The 22,590-nt window shown below is 34.2% G+C and overlaps 2 protein-coding genes across 4 annotated transcripts; both read right to left on the reverse strand.

Moving 5' to 3' along the window:
• Window positions 1–1,582: 1,582 nt before the first annotated feature.
• LOC107755950 (DNA-directed RNA polymerase I subunit RPA43-like) lies at window positions 1,583–3,659 on the reverse strand. The gene is made up of 2 exons (XM_016572909.1): window positions 3,307–3,659; window positions 1,583–1,766 (listed from the first exon to the last, which is right to left on the reverse strand). The coding sequence occupies exons 1-2, from the start codon at window positions 3,594–3,596 to the stop codon at window positions 1,601–1,603; spliced, it is 456 nt and encodes a 151-aa protein (XP_016428395.1). The 5' UTR covers window positions 3,597–3,659; the 3' UTR covers window positions 1,583–1,600.
• Window positions 3,660–5,313: 1,654 nt separating this feature from the next.
• Window positions 5,314–14,666, reverse strand: tmem196 (transmembrane protein 196). 3 transcript variants are annotated; one of them, XM_016572911.1, is made up of 4 exons: window positions 14,275–14,666; window positions 12,225–12,281; window positions 6,396–6,650; window positions 5,314–5,653 (listed from the first exon to the last, which is right to left on the reverse strand). In XM_016572911.1, exons 1-4 carry the CDS (start codon window positions 14,419–14,421, stop codon window positions 5,585–5,587), a joined length of 528 nt encoding a protein of 175 aa, XP_016428397.1. In that variant the 5' UTR covers window positions 14,422–14,666; the 3' UTR covers window positions 5,314–5,584. The 3 variants fall into 3 exon arrangements, with proteins under 3 accessions (XP_016428397.1, XP_016428396.1, XP_016428398.1); XM_016572910.1 differs by having other exon boundaries at window positions 14,257–14,666; XM_016572912.1 differs by having other exon boundaries at window positions 14,183–14,325.
• Between the last annotated feature and the right edge of the window lie 7,924 nt (window positions 14,667–22,590).

The following is a 22,590-nucleotide window of genomic DNA, read 5'->3' on the forward strand; positions in this document are numbered from 1 at the left end:
TTATTATTTTTACAATGCATTGCAATTTATAAAACGGAGAGTTCCGGTCCTTGATTCTGATTGGCTGAGCCGCGTTCGAAGCTGTTGTAAATTACTCTACAAACATACACCTTTGTTTACGTTTGTGTGTTAATCGGCAACCACTTTATTGGAACCACAACTGTTTCAGAGGAACTACATTGTTTGGTGGAAGAATACTGTTTTTATTAATATCATTACACTTTATTTGCTCTGTTTTATTCTGTGAAACCTTACTACGTATATGAAAGTTTTATTACATTTTTGTTCCTGAAATCTACCCTTCTGCTGGGATCAGAATAATCTTTTTTTTTTATCAAAAGTACCCCAATCTTACTAAAACGTTTTGAACAGCACAAATTAAGGATTTAATCCAGATCAAAACCAAGATTGAATTTTGTGATCTAATCGGAATTCGGAATCCTTTTTTTCTTTTGAACAACCCATTTTCAAGATTTGATCCATTCTGATGGCCAAAATCCGATCAGATTACTTTTGAACAACTGGCCCCTGACGTGCCGCCGGACTCGAGGGCCACTCTGGCTGAAGACCTCAGAAAACTTCAGCAACGCTCTGTGATTTACTGTAAAGATGCGCATACATATTTCCCATAACACACAGTTAGTCATGCAGGAGGAGAGCTTTCCCACACACACCTCGAGGTTTGGGATTGCAGGATGATTCCCAGCAGTCCAGGACGTTACAGGAATCTCAAGCAGACGTGCTCTGGATGGTCATTTCAAAACCCTGGATTTTATTTAAACAAAACAAAAAATCAGTAAAGTAAAATTAAAAAATACTTTTAGTAAATAAATAGCTACATTGAGCTGTCCCTGCCAATAACAAAACAATAAATTGCATAAGAAATGTTTTTTTTTTTTTTACAAAAACACAGAAAATGAAATTAAAGTTTTGATTTTGCCAGGAAAACCGAAACCAAAAAAAGTATATTTAATAATCATTTACTTAATAATCAACAACCCCCCCCCCCCCCCAAAATTAAAACACCAACCACCAGAACACCAATTAAACACCACTTCTTCAGTAAATTATTCTTTATAAACATGGACTAAAATAAAACGATTTAATATGAATTATTATTGATTCTGGAATAAAAAAAAATTATCACAATAATCCACACCACTCCAGACCATCAGTTAATGTCTTTTGAAGAGAAAAGCTGCGTGTTTGTAAAAAAACAAATCCATCATTAAGATTTTTAAACTTCAAACTGTTGCTTCCGGCTAAAATATGAGTCCATAATCCATGATAACGCTTCCTTCAGTGAAAAAGTCCATCTCCTGTTGTCTCTCACATCAATAAAAGAGCTGCTTTTGCTCGTAATCTGTGCAGATTTCTCTCCTGATTCAGACGAAATGACTTTCACTGGAAGAAGTGTTATTAAGGATTATGGACTCATATTTTGTCCAGAAGCACCGGTATAAAGTTTAAACGCCTTAATAATAGAAATGTTTCTTACAAACACGCAGCTTTTTGCTTCACAGGATGTTAATTGTGAACTAACCCTTTAAAAACCATCAGCCAATTAACTCATAATCATGCATAGAACATGACCTCTAGTTCATGAAGATCTCGTAAGACGTACCACGAGCTTCGATCCTTTCTTTGGTTTGAAGACTACGAACGACGCCTCGATGTTGAAGTGAATGAACCCTCGATCGTCATGAATATCTCCATGCTGTCCTACGACTTTAATGTTGTCATATGCCATAGGAACACCTTTCAGACTGCAAAACAACAGAGATGAACGAATGGCTGTCAGATATTTTCTTAGTTGTAATCTTTATTAACAAATGATGTTTAAGTTTCAGCTGAGTACAATAGTTGATAATCATAATTTCAGTCAAGAGAGCTCTAAGATTATACTGAAAATTTTTTAAATCACATTTTTTATTCACTAATTAGATTTTTTTTTATTTAAAAATTTTAAATAATTTACACCAATCAAATTAATGAATAAAAATGTGATTAAAATACATAAGAACTATAAACAAAATATAAAAGTAATAATCTAACGTAATTGAAAATAAATACATATTTTCCAAATAACACAGCGCTGCAACTTATGCTAATATGAAAAAAATTAAATTAAAATTAACGCTGTATACAAGCATCTAAACTGCACATAAGGCAATTTAGGTATGAAATATATAAACCTTTTAATGATATAATTACGTTTTTACTCCCATTTGTTGTTGAAACAAACATTTAAACAGTGCGTGTAATAAAACTTCATAACAGATTTATTAAAAAAAAAATAATAATAATAATAATGAAGACATTATTAACAGGTTAATAAAAATATAGGCTAATAAATATGCATATGTAGAGCAGCTGAACTCAAAAGTTTACACACACACCTCGCAGAATCTGCAAAATGTTAATTATTTTACCAAAATAAGAGGGATCATACAAAATGCATTGTTTATTTAGTACTGACCTGAATATGTGAAGATATTTCACATAAAAGATGTTTACATATAGTCCACAAGAGAAAATAATAGTTGAATTTAAAAAAAAATGACCCCCATTATATTTAGCAAAATTCTCCTTTCTAGAGCAAAAAAAAAAAAGACTTTCACAGACGTCAATGAAAACTTTCCATCACATATTACAGAAAACATAGATAATTATTTAGTAGTTTTGTAATCTGCCTGTTATAAACTGCTAATTTCTACACAAACTACATGCAAGTCATAATCAAACTAGTGCACTAGTTTTTTTCTGTCTTTGGAAGTTGACTGTACTAGATTCAACTGACTTTAACCAGCAGTAAAAGTATGACAACCTTACAAACACAGAAAAAAGGGCTCCGCTTGATCCCGCTTGTCACTGGAGCAGGACATATTTGTACATTTTTTACCCCTATTAGGTACATATTAGTTCCTTAAGGGTAGGTATTACTTCTCTAAGGTACTAAAATGTACCTAATAGGAGTAAAAAAAAAAAATAATTTGATGTCCTTTTAAGGGTAACATTACTGCTCCAATGACAAGCTGTTGCACCCTAAAAGGTACAATTTTGGCCCCCGTTTTTTCTGTGTGAGGAGTACCATGGTATTACCGTACTTTTATATCAAAGCAGCAGTGACACACAACGACAAGTTTACAAAAAGTACTATAGCAGCCTATTTTTTAAGGTATTAAGGTTTTATTGACTGTATCATAATACTGAAAGACAAGCACTTATACACGAGTATCGTGTAGTTATAGATACCGCGGCGTTAGCATCATACCGCGGTATTTCCTCTGCAGCCTGTGGTTTTACCTGCTGGAGAATTTGAGCAGCTCGGCGTTGAGTTCCTCCTGTATACCGGTGCGTTTCTTCCGCAGGTACTGCGGCGGCAGCGCGATGTGTCTGCGGTGCGAGTCCAGCACGAGACACGAGTACCGCGCGCTCAGCAGCTTCACCGCGTCCGCGAACGACGGGATGAGACACGGAACCGGCGCGGAGACTCCGCCGGCGACATTTCCCCTGGATATCTGCGCTATCGTCGACACATCCGCGGGGTTTGTGACGGGTTTCGGAGCTCCGTCTTCCTGCGTCCAGTTCGCCATGCCGTACACATGTGGAGGAGCACGTGGTGCGTTCGCTCGCGTGTTCGCAAGCGAAAAGTGCGGAGTGACGCGCGACCGCTGGCGGATAGGAGTGGAACTACACGTACAAAAATAAATAAAATAAAATAAAAGCATTTTAATAAAATATTTATTTATGTTGTTTTGGTTAATAGTACGGAACTATTTATTAGTTAGAAACAATTAACTTTCTTAATTATAATTATAATTAACTAAAATAAAAATAACAATTATAATTAAAAATAAAAAAATCTAAATAATTAATTCTAAAATAAAATATAATACAATAAAATTAATCTCTTGTGATTTTGTTTTGATTTTTCTGTTGTTTTGGTAAATAGTAAGAGACTATTTAAAAGTTAAAAAATAACAAATTAACTTTGTTAATTATAATTAAATAAAACATAAAAAATATAAAATATAAATTATAAATAACTAATTTAAAAAATAAATAAAATACAAATTTTAACAATATTTTTTATGTTGTTTTGATAAATAGTAAGGAGCTATTTAAAAGTTAATAATTAACTTTCTTAATTATAATTATAATTAACTCAAATAAAAATAATTCAATATAAATTTTAAATAATTAACCATAAAAATAAAACAAAATAAAATTAGTCTCTTGTGATTTTGTTTAGATTTTTGTCTGTCATTTTTGTAGATAGGAGGCTATTTAAAAGTAAAAAACTAATTAACTTTATTAATTACAATTATAATTAACTAACATTTAAAAATATTATTCAATATACATTATAAATAACTAATTTAATAAATAAATAAAGCGTGATTTTGCTTGAGTTATTTCAGCTGTTTTTGCTATAAGCAGCTATATTATTTACATGATTAATAGTAAGGAATTATTTAAAAGAAAAATAAAGAATAATTAAAATTAAATATAATTTACAATTAATGAGAAATAATCAAAAAGAAAAATTAAAAAGAAAACTAAGAAATAACTTAAATATTAAATTAAACAAGAATTTTTTAAATTTTTTATTAATGGAATAAATGACAAATGGATGAAGGGGACACTGACTGAAATAAAATAATAAAACTTAATAAAAAATAAAAAATTTGTAGACTTAGTCTAGTATGTATATTAAAGATGTAGACTATATTAAAAATAAACTCTGTGGTGTGTGAATTAAAAGTGTTACTGTGTGTTAATGGCTTAATCATCAGTCATAATGCCACAAATTACATTTGACATCTTTATTTCATTTTCATACGAAGCCTCTATATAAAAATACTGTAAATTAATAAATATCTTTACAGGCATTTTACCAAATGGATGAAGGGGACACTGACTGAAATAAAATAATAAAACACTTCTGAAAAAAAATTTGTAGACTTAGTCTAGTATGTATATTAAAGATGTAGACTATATTAAAAATAAACTCTGTGGTGTGTGAATTAAAAGTGTTACTGTGTGTTAATGGCTTAATCATCAGTCATAATGCCACAAATTACATTTGACATCTTTATTTCATTTTCATACGAAGCCTCTATATAAAAATACTGTAAATTAATAAATATCTTTACAGGCATTTTACAGTGTGCATTTATACGATCAGGATAAAAGCATTCAGTTTACCATACAGTATCAGGATTACAATTTCAGATTCAACATTCCCTTCATTTAGATACAGGGAGAGAGAAAGAGATACAGAAAGAGAGAGAAGATCGTTTACATGCTTTTTTTGTACTCAAATATCTGTTTTCTGTACGCTGGTTCGTCAAGGTCATCAGCTCTGACCTCTCCTGAGGTCATCAGGTAACTGGACACTGATTGGCTGTCTGTCTGCTCAATACTGTTATCTGACGCTCTGTCTACAGGATGTCCTGTGAACGCCATCTGTGCTTCTACTGTCAGCTCGTCTCAACCAATCAGAGTGAAGAACTGTCAGCCTGACTCAGCCAATCAGGGGGAAGAACTGTGCTGTTAAGAGCGAGTGGGCAGCGAGCTGTCACGGCGAAGCGCTCCGTCCGTTGAAGGAGATTTGAGAGATGCCATTGCTGCTGGTATCCAAAACCTCCTGCAAACAGACAAACACACGGCCGAGTTTGTGAGGAGGTTTCGCTACGAGATACACATTCAAACAGACAGGATAGAGAAAACCTCAATTTTTAGCTACTGTATGAGTGAGATGAGCTTGTTTCTGCATCAGATTTGGAGAAATGTAGCATTGCATCACTTCTCACCAATGGATGCTCTGCAGTGAATGGGTGCCGTCAGAATGAGAGTCCAAACAGCTGATAAAAACATCACAATAATCCACAAGTAATCCACACCACTCCAGTCCATCAGTTAATGTCTTGTGAAGCCAAAAGCTGCATGTTTGTAAGAAACAAAATCATCATGAAGACATTTTTAACTTCAAACCATTGCTTCCTGCTAAAATACGAGTCCATAATCCATAATAACACTTCCTCCAGTGAAAAAAAAATTTTGCTAGATCCAGAATAGAAATCTGCACAACTCTCATTCTGACGGCACCCATTCACTGCAGAGCATCCATTGGTGAACAAGTGATGCAGTGCTACATTTCTCCAAATCTGATGAAGAAACAGACTCATCTACATTAACCTTCAACTCTAATATATCAACAAAACGAAGCAAGAAGTTTGAATCTGGGTTTATTCAATGTTCATATTTCTGTTCTGGAAATTTCTGTATTAAGTATGAAAACTGAGTCAGCTTTAATGTAACGTTGACTGTAAGTGTATGAGATACACTGGCACACACAGACCGCACAAACATACCAGCTCCTGGCGTACCTTCTCTGCCATTTCTTGCGAGTGATGCAGTGAATGTTCTCTCTCCAGAAACATGCGCTGCTGTTCGCTGCTGGCCAGTCTGCAGGTCAGCCATGTGGACAGCGTGCAGCTGCTGATGCCCAGACATGCTAGAGACATGATGGCCAAATGAAGAGAGCGCATGGCATCTGGACGCTTGACCAGTGCACGGACAAACTGGAAGTTCAGGATTCCACCGATTAACCCACAAATGCAGCAGGAGGAAAATAATATCATCTGAGAGAGAAAAGCATACATAATGTTAGCTGTTTGTGTATGCATATTGCGTGCATACAACATTAAAATAATAATGCATACTGCATGCATATATCATTAAAACAATAACACATATTGCATGCATATATCGAAATAACAATGCACATTGCATGCAAACATTAAAATAATATTGCATATTGTATGCATACATCATTAAAATAATAATGCATATTGCATGCATACAACATTCAAATAATAATGCATATTGAATGCATATATCATCAAAATAATAACGCATTGCATTCATATAATATCAAAATAATAATGCATATTGCATGCAAACATCATTAAAATAATAATGCATATTGCATGCATACATCATTAAAATAATAATGCATATTGCATGCATACAACATCCAAATAATAATGCATATTGCATGAAAACATCAACTAAATAATAATGCATATTGCTTGCATACATCATTAAAATAATAACACATATTGCATAGATACACCATTAAAATAATGCATATTGCATGCAATATCAAAACAATCATGCATATTGCATACAGTAAAATAACGCATATTAAATATATTAAATATTGCATGCACACATTATTGAAATAATGTATATTGCATGCATACAATATTAAAAGAATAACGCATAAAACATGCATTTAAAATTGAAATAATGCATATTTCATGCATTCGTCAATCGTCATTAAAATAATGCATACATTATTAAAATTATTATACACTATTACAAATGCTTTAATAGTTTAACTTTTTCTGGTGGACTGAAACCAGTAAGTAAAAAAGAAAGTAAAATATAATCAGAAAGTAAAAATCAGACAGTAAAATATCAGTTAAATTATCAAAGTAGTGTTTGCCTATGTAAAAGTAACAACCAAAGTGCTAGGGGCGTTGCTATGCATTTCCTAAGGTGTTCTGATTGGTTTCCATGCTCATAAAGGTCACAGTATATTAATCGGGAAGCGTACAGCACAGCAGAAATACTGTATACGGAGGATGAAGATGAAACCATTGTGTACTGGGAGAATGGATTGTGCTGCTCTGTGATTTTATAATCGGTCAGACCACGTCCAGACAGTGACATTATCTGCCTGTAGAAAACTGCCACCTCAACACTTCAGGACAGATCTGACCTCAAATTACACAAGAGACTTCTGACTCCACAGCACAGTCTCACATTATCACGTTATCCTTATTCCTGGATGGCACACCCCTTTTTAGTGCGCAATAACTGCTACTGTCACTGCTTGGTATTGTGCACTGCAGAAATTGTTGGCTCCTATGATAAATAGCTTACACTAATAAGGGTGTGCAAATGACTAAAATGTAAATGTACTGTTGGTAGACACTATGATCAAAATAGCATACCATCATACCACTTGTTTTTGCAGTATATACAGTGCACTAGGAAGGTCTATATTAAAACATGTGCATTTCCATTCATATAAAAGGTCGTTCAGCTCATCATTTATAATGATTATATTGTAAATATCCATTATTTGTGACTTTTTAATGTAAGGCACTACAGGTGAATAGGGTAACATTTTAACTAATGCTGTAAATATCATCATAAACCCAGCTGATTAATCACAGTACATTAAGACAATTATTTTGCATTACAAAAATATAACAAATATAACAAAATATGCAAATGAGGCATTATATGATTAAATATGCACTAATTTGCAAACATTTCCAGACCAGAAATCTGAGCATCGGATTTTTTGCTGTTTTCTTGATTTCTTTGATTCTCGTAGAATTACGTCTTCTACTGTAATTTCCACATGAACATTAGATAAAGCCAGATTAAAAATTCTTGTTTCATTTTGTTGACATATTAGAGTTAATGGTTTTTCCTGAGGGCATTTTGGATATCTCCTTTTATTACTCTGTAAATGAGAAAATACTGTCAACAGGTAGAAAAATATACATTTGAACCATATTTTTTGGAATAAAATGTTACAAAAAAGCTTGTAAATGATATATGAACAAATCCCTCAGTAAAAACCTTCAGAATATATATAGGAATAAAACTGTAAGTTTTAGTGTATGTAAGTGTTACTGAAGTGGCGATAAAACTCATTTTGAGAAACCGACTTTAAGGATATGCACTGTAACCGAAACAGGTAAAGTGCTATTATAAAATCAGGTGAATAATGTATGAACAAACCCCTCAGTAAAAACGTTCAGAATATAAATAGGAATAAAACTGTAAATTTTGGTGTATGTAAGTGTTACTGAAGTGGAGATCAACCTCATTTTGAGAAACCGACTATAAAGATATGCACTGTAACTGAAACCTAAAGATGCAAATAGATGAAGTGCAATATTAAAAGTAGCAGAATGATGTATGAACAAACCCCTCAGTAAAAACTTTCAGAATATAAATAGGAATAAAACTGTAAATTTTGGTGTATGTAAGTGTTACTGAAGTGGAGATAAAACTCATTTTGAGAAACCAACTTTAAAGATATGCACTGTAACCGAAACAGGTAAAGTGCAATTATAAAATCAGGTGAATAATGTATGAACAAACCCCTCAGTAAAAACTTTCAGAATATAAATAGGAATAAAACTGTAAATTTTGGTGTATGTAAGTGTTACTGAAGTGGAGATAAAACTCATTTTGAGAAACCGACTATAAAGATATGCACTGTAACTGAAACCTAAAGATGCAAATAGATGAAGTGCAATATTAAAAGTAGCAGAATGATGTATGAACAAACCCCTCAGTAAAAACCTTCAGAATATAGATAGGAATAAAACTGTAAATTTTGTAGTACTGCTGAAGTAAAGATAAAACTCTTTTTGAGAAAACAACTTTTAAAAATATCCATTGTAATTGAAATCTACAGACGTAAAGAGATAAAGTGTAATAAACACTTAAATGTGTGTTTTGTATGTTTTCTTTCCATTAGTCTGAAAGAAGACATGTTCTGGAAGCAATATAGCCCAAAATAACAATGGTTTTGCATGTAGAGTATTGGCTTCAATCACAAAATTAAAAATTGAAATGCATATAACCTCATTTATTTTGAAAAATTTCTTGCATAATGTTTCACATACGATTTTAAATTATAGAAGGGAATAAGCATATTCATTCCACCATTCTGTCACTTCCTTAAATTACTGCATTATCGATTCTGCTAAAACGGCATACCATCTCTCATATTATTTTACAGTAAAAAAAAATAAAATTGTATGCAGAACGTACTCAGCATACTATTAAGCTAGTATTCCATTCCTACAGCAGCCCATATCACGTTACACACTGAAGAGAAACAGCCAAAATACACTTTTTACAGTATGTTGGCTGTTTAAGTATCTAAACCCTGCTAAGATGAGACTGTCCACTGGGACTAAAAGTCAATATCATTTGCAGATAAAATACTTAAGTGTTCTTGAGTAGTTCCTGACGTTACTGTCAGGAATTCAGAACCATTACAGGCTGACGGGGAGGGTTTCCTTTTAGCCGTACAATAACATTACAGGCAGTGCATAGAGGCCCGTGAAACTAAATCAATCAGCAGGAGAGAGCGAGAGATAAAACGAGAAACGGTAAAGCATGTTTGAGGACAAAGCTGAAAGCTTGTATACAAGAAATCAAAGGTAAACAAGTAATGATATGAAAAGAGACAAGTGGAGAGTAAGATGGGAGAGACGTGGAACCTCTCAGACTAGCGTTTCACTTCAGTATGGATTTGTGATTAACACTCTCTGCTGGGGCGGCTCACTCCACTCAGAGGTGGCTAATTGAATTTCGTCTCTCCAGTGAAGTATCCTGGGATATTTACACAAACACACACACACACACACACACACACACACTCACTGTGAGCTGGAGGTGCTCTCGGATGTCCACATTTGTCATAAAGAACATGTGTGATAAAGATGCATTATCTGGTTAAATATGCAGACTTTGTTTGGCCTTCCAAAAGAGGACACGACTAGAAATCAGTGGTTAAGCTGTATTTACAACACTGTTCCAGAACAGTTCAACCCAAATATTCAGATGTGTGCAGCGCATTTTATGGAGGACCGTTTCCTGATCCTGGTAGAGTAGACTACAATGCCGGCTGTTCTGACTCACAGACTGTAAGTACGTTTTTCATATTTAAAGGATTTGCCACTGACGATTCAAACGTGAGTTTTGAGCAGTGTAGAGTAGCACTTGTTGTTTGTCATTTCTCCGATCACAAATGCAGACATGGTTTTATGTTTACACGGCACGATGCAACGCAATGCGTAAAAAGACGGTATAAATCATTATTATCTGTAATTATGGCCCCGCTGGATGCAACAAATGCCTCGTTTATAATGGGTTTTAATGTTTTTGTCTCGTCGCTCCGGCCGGACAAGGCATCACAGTATGGTATGTTATTTTTAGCAACATCATATGACCCCTTTAAATCACAATGCTAAAAATTTTTAAAATGCTAAATGTAATATGTCATTGAAATCAGATGCAATGTAGACAATGCGCATGAAAATAAACACTTAAGTTATTATTTTGGATGTTTTCTTTTCTGAAATAATACATGGTAACAATATAAAATTGCCCAAAATTCTCAAAATTGACAAGTGCATGAAAAACTAAAAGGTTTTGCCTATAGTGTCTTAAAATCACAAAATTAGAAATTAAACTAAAAATTTTAATGCAAAATAACCATATTCATTTTCCAGATAACAACCTGACATTTTTTCAGGTCTTGACAGAAAATGTAGCATACTACTGTTTTAAACATTTGTTGCTGTTTAACATGAAATTTGAAATAAAAATTCATGTTGTTGGCATATTCAGGTTTTTTTTGTTTTTTTTGCAAAAGGGATATCTCTTTTATCGCTGCATAAATAAACACTTTAAAATAGTTAAAAAATAATATATATACAAATAAATACAGTAGTTTATACTGGGAAAAATAAAAATTGTTTATACTGATAGCAGTTTATATTTTACAAAAACAGTCTCATACTGCCACCAAAAACTATCTCTAAATTAGAATAGCATTTTAATGTGAGTTTTTACATTCTACATTGTGTTCTACATTAGTCTACATTATTCTACAATATGTGTGGGGAGATGTGTAAGTACACCAAAGAGTATGTTTTAGATCTTAAACTACAGTTAAAGATCTTGTATTTCTGTTCTACATTTTTAAAATGTTTTAATTTGAACCAAAAACCTGTTTAACTTCCATTTAGAACTTTTTATTAGAAAAAAAACATCTATGTTCTTCAAGAGAATAACATACAGTATGTGTAGGAGAATAACATGCAGTATGTGTAGGAGACTAGAGAATGTGCATTAACTGTTTACAATCTTAACTTTATTGGCTGTGAACAACATTTAACATCCATGCAACCTTTTTTTATTGCACAAAAGTTTCTTTATAGTGAACCAAAAATGGTTCTTTTATGGTATTGATGCAAACAAAAAAACTTTTGGAACCATTTTAAGAGTGTACTACAGTAGAGTGTGTGCTATACAGTAGAGTAAGTATACAGTACATGTGTACTTGCACAGTAGAATGTGTGTATGAGAATACTGAAGTGCATACTCACAATCAGTCCTGTCCTTTTCCGTGCACACAGCAAGCCACACAGTCCACAGATAAGAAACTATGAGACAGAAAACATCGGTTGAGCATCTTACCAGAATTGAACTGAATGAAAAACATGCAGAAAACAGGGGAAATGTGATCCAATCATACTGAATTCAGATTACAATAAAGTCACACTGTACATGAACTGAACTGGACATGAACACACACAAATGAGGTTAAGTTATATGAGTATCATGAATTATGAGCCACTACAGAGAGGTACAGAGAGGCATGAGTTAATGAAGGAAAGATCTCACATACACCCTGAAAATGTGACAAATTCACAAAATATCTGTGAAAAGACCAAAGTTATTCAAAGTTGTGACACATCAGAAAATGTGCCATTCTGCTATAGGTCAGATTTCCTTTACAAAAAATACTGTACTGTACCACAATACAATATGAGTTACATCACTGTACATTCACGCTGTACAGACCATGATATAAAAATGCATTTTATGGTATTTCCATGGTACATTAAAGTACTTATAAAAATGCCATGGTATTAAAATTGTGAAAAAGAAGTGTACTTCATTGTATTGAATGTGCACTTGTAGTTCAAATCTTAAAAGTATATTTTTAAACAACTTGCAGATTATATCATATTAATGAAATAAAAGGCCACTTAAGTGACTTAACACTTTCATGACTATGTTTCTTAACACACTTAAGTACACTTTCAAATAAAGTGCACTTTGTAATGTCAAATTAAAATGTTAAAATACATTTTAAATCATTATGGTTTTAGTAATGCTTTAAAGAAGTACACTTATTTACTAACATTCCAAAGCATATGTGAAGTTGATTATAATTGAACTTCAATGTGTTATTTGATATTACATTTACAGTTATTATATTTCAAACATTTCAAAGACAATTTAAGCATGAAATTGCATATAAAAAAACATAAGTCCTATTTAAGTGGGTCAAAAATGCATTTAATGTAAATTTAAACTATAATACTATAATGCAAATAGCATGCAATTAACTATTCGAAAACATTACATGCAGTTCTCATATAAGTACATTGTTTACATGATAAGTACTCATTTTAAAAGTATAGGCCTATGCTAAAGTATGCTGTACTTGTTTTTCTCAAAGGTATGTACACACAGAACGTTTCCAATTGAAAAGAAGTGTACTTAATTGTATTGAATGTGCACTTGTAGTTCAAATCTTAAAAGTATATTTTTAAACAATTTGCAGATTATATCATATTAATTAAATAAAAGGCCACTTAAGTGACTTAACACTTTAATGACTATGTTTCTTAACACACTTAAGTACACTTTCAAATAAAGTGCACTTTGTAATGTCAAATTAAAATGTTAAAATACATTTTAAATCATTATGGTTTTAGTCATGCTTTAAAGAAGTACACTTATTTACTAACATTCCAAAGCATATGTGAAGTTGATTATAATTGAACTTCAATGTGTTATTTGATATTACATTTACAGTTATTATATTTCAAACATTTCAAAGACAATTTAAGCATGAAATTGCATATAAAAAAACATAAGTCCTATTTAAGTGGGTCAAAAATGCATTTAATGTAAATTTAAACTATAATACTATAATGCAAATAGCATGCAATTAACTATTCGAAAACATTACATGCAGTTCTCATATAAGTACATTGTTTACATGATAAGTACTCATTTTAAAAGTATAGGCCTATGCTAAAGTATGCTGTACTTGTTTTTCTCAAAGGTATGTACACACAGAACGTTTCCAATTGGTTGTTTTGGGGAGAAACCAAACAAGAACGTTCGGGGAACGTTGTTTGTAGGTTCTTTTTGTAACCAGAAACTAACCTTCCCAGAACGTTCTGAGAATCAAAAATTGTCAGGTGGGTAGTACATTTGAATACAAATACAAACATTTTTAATTAAAAAAAAAAAATGCTGCACAAACTTTCAGTGCTTGAGAGTTTTGGTAGATTCGGATCAGTTGTTTATGCTGAAGAAGACTAGAAAAGTGAGACGTACACACACTCCGCTCCATACCGGAGAAGCGTCGCCCTGCTGGGTCTTGTGCTCCGCTTTCGCCTTGCAGATACCCACCGCGCCCAGGGCGATGCTGGACACCCCGAGCCCTATCTCCAGCACCGACAGAACCAACAAACTCGAGATGATCTTCCGGCTGGAGCACATCTTCGCTCGGGCATCCTTCCTGACCGGTGCGCAAAACGCTTCACTCCATGTCTTCACAGATAAACCAAACGCATAAGATCCAGGAAAGTGTGCAGATGAACATCAACTTACGTGATTTCTCCAAAACACACCAGTAGTTCATGAGTCAGTGCGCAAAGGTGCTCTCCATGATGCGTAAACGCCAGCAGTTTAACTTTACCCTCCTCCTCACTCTGTTTACCATGCTTCTGCTCCTGCCCCATGCGATTTCCCTCAGTCTGACAGAGGAAAAGCTCCGCCCACTGTCACCATCGAATTTCTTTACAGTGCTGCGGTAGAATGGCTCTAAAATAGTTTTATAATCGTCATTTGATCATATACTTGACGTAATTCCTTAGAACGGTAATTGTCACAAATGTTCCAAATATAATCTGGCGGGAAAAGTTGCGATTCTGTCCAACAGCGAAGCAGGTGTCCTGACGCGGTTATGCGCAATGGTGCGTAAAAGCGCTGATTGTGGTAAATGCGCCCCGGTCAGTTTATTGCATAAAACCAGTGAGTTGGACACCTAACGGCACATGTCAGCACAGCGCATCAAGACACTCAATCACATTTTATTACAAAGGTTTTGAGTGGACCGAATCCATAATAGTGCGCATTAAAGTTCTTTATATAGGATGCTGGAACAACAATCATGCTTTTTTGTAGTGTTTGGATGCTCTGTGATTATATTTGTGGAGTTTCCCACGCGCAATTGATTCCTAAAAACATTTCCAGCGACACTTACAGAGAAGAAACATGACCATCCAGCGATTTATTTGTAAAAGCTGATGGAAACTGCTGTAGAGCTGAGCATTACAGTGCATTTCCAAGAGCAATAATGAACATTATCTAGAGCATTTTGGTATCTCAGATCAAACGCACAGTAAATGTTTTGTTTATTTCCATTAAAATATCACTTCCTCACTGGCAGGTCAGAAAAGGAAATTGCTTTTCTTGGGGAAAAAATAATAATTGTTTAATTTATCCAGCTACATGGCCTCTCTAATTAATTCATAACCAGGTTTCATATGGAGAAGAACTTCGGAAGAATAGTAAACAAAGCATTGAAAACACTGTGCAGTTGCTCTGTGAATATCTATAACGGGTCGTAGCACTTCACACGCTCAGTACAGGATGAAACAACATCACATAAACCCAAGCACAGTTCATTATTTGGTAAATGTAGAAGCCTAGCTGTCCTCCCTGCAGTGTGCTGGATGTGGGTGAGCCGGGTTTGTGTTTTCAGTGTGTCTGCAGCAAATCACAGACTGTTCATTCCTGAACCCAAAACAGCAACTTTCTGCAGAAGGATGTTTGCGTTACTGTAACAACACAAAGTCTAAAACAAACAGTGCAGACTGTTATTGTACAGTTTCACTGTAAGTATAGGCCTATTTGAGGTATATCTGTATCAGTTTATATTACATTTGAATTGATGTTCTTCAGTCAGCAGAAAACACACAATACCAGTCACACAATAGAAAGCTTTGCCCATCTCGCATTGATTTCCAATAATCAGTCAATACAAAGAGCTTGAAAACATAGATCATATTGCAAATTGTGGTTAATTGGGGTTTTTCCTTTACTGACAGAAAAATCAATATTGTTGATGAGTAAACTAATAGCTTTTACCAATTCTGATTTCAAAACACTCAAAAAATACAAAAAGAAAAAAGTACATTTATTTGTCTTTTAGAACTTTGTACTAATGGGTGAATTTGAAAAAATACCAGCCACAGATATTTCTTACTAGCAATATGCTGTATAGTGTAATATAATATAAATATTAAATTAAATAATTTAACAAAATTAAATATTTAAATATAGAAATATATATTATAATAATTTTGTGTATGTGTCTGTGTGATTTAATAATGTGTGTGTATATATATATATATATATATATATATATATAATTACAATGGAATTATTTTGCCATTGGCATAGAAGTGTACATCTTAAATTAAAATATATAAATATATTAAATATATCACTTAAATATATTATTTAAAAATGTAAATAACTGCATATAATCTATTTACAATGGCATTATTTTGCCATTTGCTTACAGGCATCAAACAGGCTTCACATCACGCAGGTTTCATTCAATTCAAAAATGCTGATCATGCTGTTAGGATATCTGATCTGTTTCCTGTGGTATAATTCGTCGCACCGCACAGAATCCATTGTCTGTTAATCAGCTCGGGAACATCAGCTGTCCGTGATCTTGCCATTGATTCGATAACAAGACGCCCCCGTCCGTCTGCTGAGTCATCAAACTAGTGCTTCTTCCGTGTTTTCCTCCCTCTCTCCCGTGTTTGCAGGGTTTGTGGGAATGTGAAAGAGCTGAACTGATTGTCAGTTTCAAGACCCGGTTGTGACCGGTGATCTAGAAATAGCAGGAAAGAAAAGGTGGAGATATTTTTAGAACCTGCGACCATGAATAAAGAAGGAGGAAAGTACAGGGTGTATTGTTTGCACTTCAGGTATACTTCTGTACTGTCAGACAGTTTTGAGTGCAGTGCTACTACTGTATTGTTCAATAGTTGATCACTTCTTGTTAGTCACATTGCCATTCTCAATGCCTTGAAGCGGTCATGAACTGCTTCTGTTTTTTATTTTGTACTGTTCTCTGAGGTCCACTTATAATGTTATCCAGATTTTGACATAAAAAAACATCATAATTGAGAAGTAATAAGCAATTTTCTGTCCTGTTTTTGACCCCCCTCATCAGAACGCTTTGTTTGAATAGGCAGGGCGGATTGTAGACTCGGAAGTAAACACCCACTGCTATGATTGGCTTGTGTAGCTATATTTGTCCTTCACAAATGAACGCTGCTGTGATTTAGGTTTAAAACGCATAAGTAACTCTATCTATACATATCAAACTATCTGTAAGAAGAGACAAAGCATAGTGACAAAAAACAATTAGGCAGTGATGTCGAAGCAGACGTTGGTCTTCTTCTGCGGAGTTTCTTCTTCTTCTTATTTTTTCAATATAAGCTGTTTTTAGACTAATTTGCACATTTAGCCTATATGTAAAAATGTGCTTGACAAATGCTATAATCTTTATGTTTATAAAGTCATACCTTAAACAACTGTATGTAAGTTCTTTACTTTGACAATGATGCTTGCTTTCAAAGCAGTGCTTCGTGAAGCTTCGAATCATTTGCTTCGTGAAGCTTCGAATCATTTGTTTCAAAGCAGTGCTTCATGAAGCTTCGAATCATTTGTTTCAAAGCAGTGCTTCGTGAAGCTTCGAATCATTTGTTTCAAAGCAGTGGTTTGGAGCACGTAGGCTATCAAACTACTAAAGTCACATGTGATTTCACCAAACGAGGCTTCATTACGTAACAACTGTTTCGAAATGTTTCGAAATTTTAGTGGTTCACCATTGCAAACCATTTAACCTGTGTGTGTCTATGGTTTTTACATGATCTCAGATCAGTTTTATAAATTTGTAGACATTTTAATGAAACATTTGTGCAATTAAACGGAAGAGCGGGTGTTAGGTCTCTTACTGGCCTGTTTAGACAAACCCTCCATAAAACAAACAAAACAAGCCCTGCATATTAATAAAAGTATTATGCAGACACGTTATATTTAAAGGGGTCATATGATGCGATTTCAAGTTTTCCTTTCTCTTTGCAGTGTTACAAGCTCTTGGTGCATAAAGAAGATCTGTAAAGTTGCAAAGACTAAAGTCTCAAATCCAAAGAGATATTCTTTATAAAAGTTAAGAGTCAACCACGCCTACCTAAAACGCCTCGTTCTAACACGCCTTACAGCAAATACACAAAATAATGTTCTTTTTAGCAACATCATATGACCCCTTTAATGTATTTGGTGATTCTGATTGAATCACAAACTATGTTCGACTTTGGAAACTAATAGTTCTCTTTTTAAATATGAAGAGATAATGAGTTAATCCAAATTTCACAAAAAGCTTATGGACATATTGGATCACTTTCTTTCTTTCTTTCTTTCTTTTTATTTGTCTTGTTTTCATAGCCTAACACTGTACTGCCTTAATGGTTTGAAGTTTTGTACTGTTTAAAGGGGTCATATGATGCGATTTCAAGTTTTCCTTTCTCTTTGGAATCATTTTTAAACGATGTCGAAATTCGAAAATTAATGGTATAAATATTGGTAGGGAGATTTCATAGCGTCCTTATTCTACACCCTTGCTGATTGCATTTAATATATTAAACTTTCAATAAAACATTTGTAATTGGTTTGTAAAAGCATTTTAAGCGTGTTTTGGTCTGAGTTTTTGTTGCATATACACAGTTTTGACCAGCAGGCGTCACCAGCGTGTGGTGTTTCAAAACAGTGAATCATTTTACGAAGCAATTGGTTCAATCGATTCAAAGCATCGAAAAGGTTATTTACTCCAGTAAATTCCACTTAACCGAAGGGGGCTCCAAAGTCGCAAAACTACATACAGTTGCTTTAAGCTGTGCTGTCGAAGACAGTAGACAAGGGAATATAGGCCCACAAGTCCAATTCACATATTTAAAGGTCCTACAAAATGGTAAAACATATAGCCTACTAGCTATAATAGCTATAATATAATGAAATATTAGCGATACATCACAGATTAGGGTTAGGTATTATTTATATAGCTACTATGTTTTAAAGGGATAGTTCACCCAAGAATGAAAATTAGATGTTTATCTGCTTACCCCCAGGGCATCCAAGATGTAGGTGACTTTGTTTCTTCAGTAGAACTTGGGTGAACTATCCCTTTAATATTTTTATAGCTTTAGTGATGTTATAGTAACATCAGTCAGTAATTTAAACTGACTTTATTTCAGTTAGTTTCCAAGGCAACATTCATTTTCATTTAAGTTTTTTAAGTTTAAGTTTTCCATCTAACATTTGTATTTATTATTTCAGTAAACAAAAACAACAACAAAAAAGGATTTTAATAGTTCTAGTTTTAGTTAAAATTAAATAACAGCACTGTTTTTAAGAACCAGATTGATGTGGTTACAGCATCTATACCAGCAGGGGTTAATGGCGTCTTGCCAACCAGCCAAACTTTGAGCTCTATCAATGCATTTATCATTCTTGTGCAAAGGATTGAGCAGAGAATTATGGGAAATGTAGTTAAGCAGTGCAAGCCTGTTGCCTCACAAACTGGCACAAACTGTTGCGCTCTAAAACGATTAATGACTAATTTTCTAACTTTTTAAAACAACATTGTGCTGGTGTTCACATGCAATCTCATAAATTCCAGCAAGAGTTGAAGGCAGCATGATTGCTCTTCAGAAAGAACAGGGAATCCCTTACAGTGCTAAAGATCAGAATGTTTTTTGGGAGAGTGTAATTTGCCTCCCGTGGCAGTTCTGTCCTGTTGTTTGTCCTCCTGTGTCTCAGTTTGGCTCTTTGCACCATATTAACTTCCATTAGCATCACCGCAGTAGGACAGAAGAGCTGCTTCCTATACACACGCTCTCACATCCTCCGTCTATTTATAACCACCGCAGCGCAGTCCGTTTATGTCTGTTCATCCTCCTCCTTTCTCTTCCTCGCTCTTTCTCTTCATGTGAGGTGGAAGGTTCCCGTCCACTTGCAAACTCGGCTCCGTTCCAAAACAGTGAGCTGCCTTGCTGTTGGCTGCCTACATAGACAGCTACTAGGGATGCTAGAGGGCCACTTTGGATGTTAAACAGGCCTACATTAGAAACAATTAATGAAAAATAATCAAAAAATATATTTTATGACATTTTCATAGAGGTTGTAACTTTTTATTAATTAAAAGAACATTAAAAATTATGGAAGCATGTTTCTGCCATGGAATAAAAAAAAAGTATATGCAAATTTTTGATATCAAAATTCTGACTTTTTTCTTGCATTTCTGAAGTTTTTCTCTGAATTCTGAGTTTTTATCTTGCACTTCTGTTTCTGCCATGGAATAAAAAATAAAAAAATTATTTTTGTGAATCTGTACCTCACAATTTAGACGTTTCTATTCAGAACTGTAAGTTTATATCTCGCAATTCTGTGTTTATACTTTTTTTTTTCTCAAAATTGTGAGAAAAATAGTCTGAATTATGAGATAAAAATCAGATTAAAAATACTAATTTATTCATCTTTTATAAAAAGTAACTAGTCTTTTATAACATGAAGAAAAATTACTGCCATTAATATCCATAAATATTTATTTAAAAAATATTTCTTACAGCAGTTCAACCATTTTCCAATTTTAGTTTTATATATATATTAAATTATAAAATTCCAAAAATTCCAAAAAATATTTGAAAAAAGTTATATAAATTTAAATTAAAGTTTTGATTGTTGTTGTTTTTTTGGAATAGTTTTTTAAGCATCAAACATGCTTTACATCATGCAGGTTTCATTAATTTGGGTAAACACGGTTTCTATTGTGAGCAAAAAAAGCAGATAGTATAATGTATGAAGTTGATTATCAATCATTTGTTTGCAGATGTCGTTTTGGTTTTGTTCTATCATCTAATGCAATGGCATCCATATATTTTTAAGTGTCTAAATATGTTTATGGGGCCACTGTCACATTATTTGACTGTAACCCCATGATGTTTTGACTCTTTGCATCATTATAACAAGAGCTCATTTTCCCTGTGATAACTGTGTCAGTTTTGTCACACTGGAAATGTGCCCATGTCACGGATCGCCCTGGAGCCCTGTTTAATGGTCCACAAGGGAGTGCTTGAATATGAAGGGGTCCTGCCAACGTGCGGTTTTATTGGCACATAGTGAGAACATCACTGCCTGTGAACACATGGGACCCGGTTATAATGATACACTGCTGCTAACAACCAGGCTCAGTTAAGCTTAGAGTCGTAACTGTAATTTTAGTGAAAAATGGATTGGTGTATTTTTGTGTGTTCATCTTGCAATCCATAATTGTCAGTGCCTCGTTATAAAGTGAAGCTATTTCTGTGTCACTACCAGTGGTGGACGACAACACAAACACTGTACTGGAGTTAAAGTACAGATACACTGTTGAAATGTTACTCCAGTAAAAGTATACTGCTTCTACATTTCCACTTGACTAAAAGAACAAAAGTGATTAGCCTATTATGAATTATGTTTTTCTGTCATAATCACATGCATACAATGAGTTCCTAAACAGCTTATTCTTTTACAGCTGATTTAGCAGATAAACGACTTTATAAACTACCAATTTTCAAATTCTCTCATTTTGAATTAAGCATGGCCAATTCAGTGAGTTGTTAATGTGAAATCACTACGATTGGCTCACTGAATCACTAATCAGATCAGTTCGCAAATGAATCATTATGTGCTATTTGTGAACCAGATCAACCGGTTCACTGAAGAATCAATTTAAACGATGAAACGAACATCACAATCGGGATCGTGGTTTTGACTTCTTTCTTTGAAATAACTTGGTATGGATTTTATTTTATTTTTTTCTGAATTCACACAGTTTTTAACCCAGAATCAGGCATAGACAGGTCAGTGAGATTGATGACGTGAGACTTGCTTTGACTGACTCATTGAATCACCGCAAATGATTTATTTTAAAGGGGTCATATGATGCTATTTCAATTTTTCCTTTCTCTTTGGAGTGTTACAAGCTCTTGGTGCATAAAGAAGATCTGTAAAGTTGCAAAGACTAAAGTCTCAAATCCAAAGAGATATTCTTTATAAAAGTTAAGAGTCAGCCACGCCTACCTAAAACGGCTCGTTCTAACACGCCCCACATGTCTACCTCACTTGTGGATCGCCGGATCAGCTTTCACCGTGGACGAAGCGGAGTCCAGCCCGGGGTCGTCACATGTGGTTGCCGCAAGCCCGCCGGACACTCCTTTGTCGAATCCGCCGGCCGCGCCGTTCTCAAGCCCGACCGCCTCTGCTCACTCAAGCCGGCCTCCGCATACTCTAGTCCGCTGCTCACTCAAGCCCACCGTGTGTGATGCTGTGTTTCGTTGTGAAAGCGAAACTACTTTGTTTGGCTTTCCAAAAATGGACACGACTAGAAATCAGCGGTTAAGTTGTATTTACAACACTGTTCCAGAACACTTCAACCCAAATATTCAGATGTGTGCAGCACATGGAGGACTGTTTCCTGATCCTGGAAGAGTAGACTACAATGCCAGACTGTAAGTACATTTTCATATTTAAAGGATTTGCCACTGA

This window comes from Sinocyclocheilus rhinocerous, unplaced genomic scaffold (assembly GCF_001515625.1).
Source record: "Sinocyclocheilus rhinocerous isolate Xijiao unplaced genomic scaffold, SAMN03320098_v1.1 scaffold1463, whole genome shotgun sequence".
Lineage (NCBI taxonomy): Eukaryota > Metazoa > Chordata > Actinopteri > Cypriniformes > Cyprinidae > Sinocyclocheilus > Sinocyclocheilus rhinocerous.

Excerpts from the sequence above, each read along its gene's own strand:
- LOC107755950 (XM_016572909.1), bottom strand. The coding sequence starts at position 3,596 with ATGGCGAACTGGACGCAGGAAGACGGAGCTCCGAAACCCGTCACAAAC. Across the intron at positions 1,767-3,306 it reads CTGCTCAAATTCTCCAGCAG|TCTGAAAGGTGTTCCTATGG; the intron begins GTAAAACCACAG and ends GTTGTTTTGCAG.
- tmem196 (XM_016572910.1), bottom strand. The coding sequence starts at position 14,421 with ATGTGCTCCAGCCGGAAGATCATCTCGAGTTTGTTGGTTCTGTCGGTG. Across the intron at positions 12,282-14,256 it reads CGGTATGGAGCGGAGTGTGT|TTTCTTATCTGTGGACTGTG; the intron begins GTACGTCTCACT and ends TCTGTCTCATAG. Across the intron at positions 6,651-12,224 it reads GGAAAAGGACAGGACTGATT|ATGATATTATTTTCCTCCTG; the intron begins GTGAGTATGCAC and ends TTTCTCTCTCAG.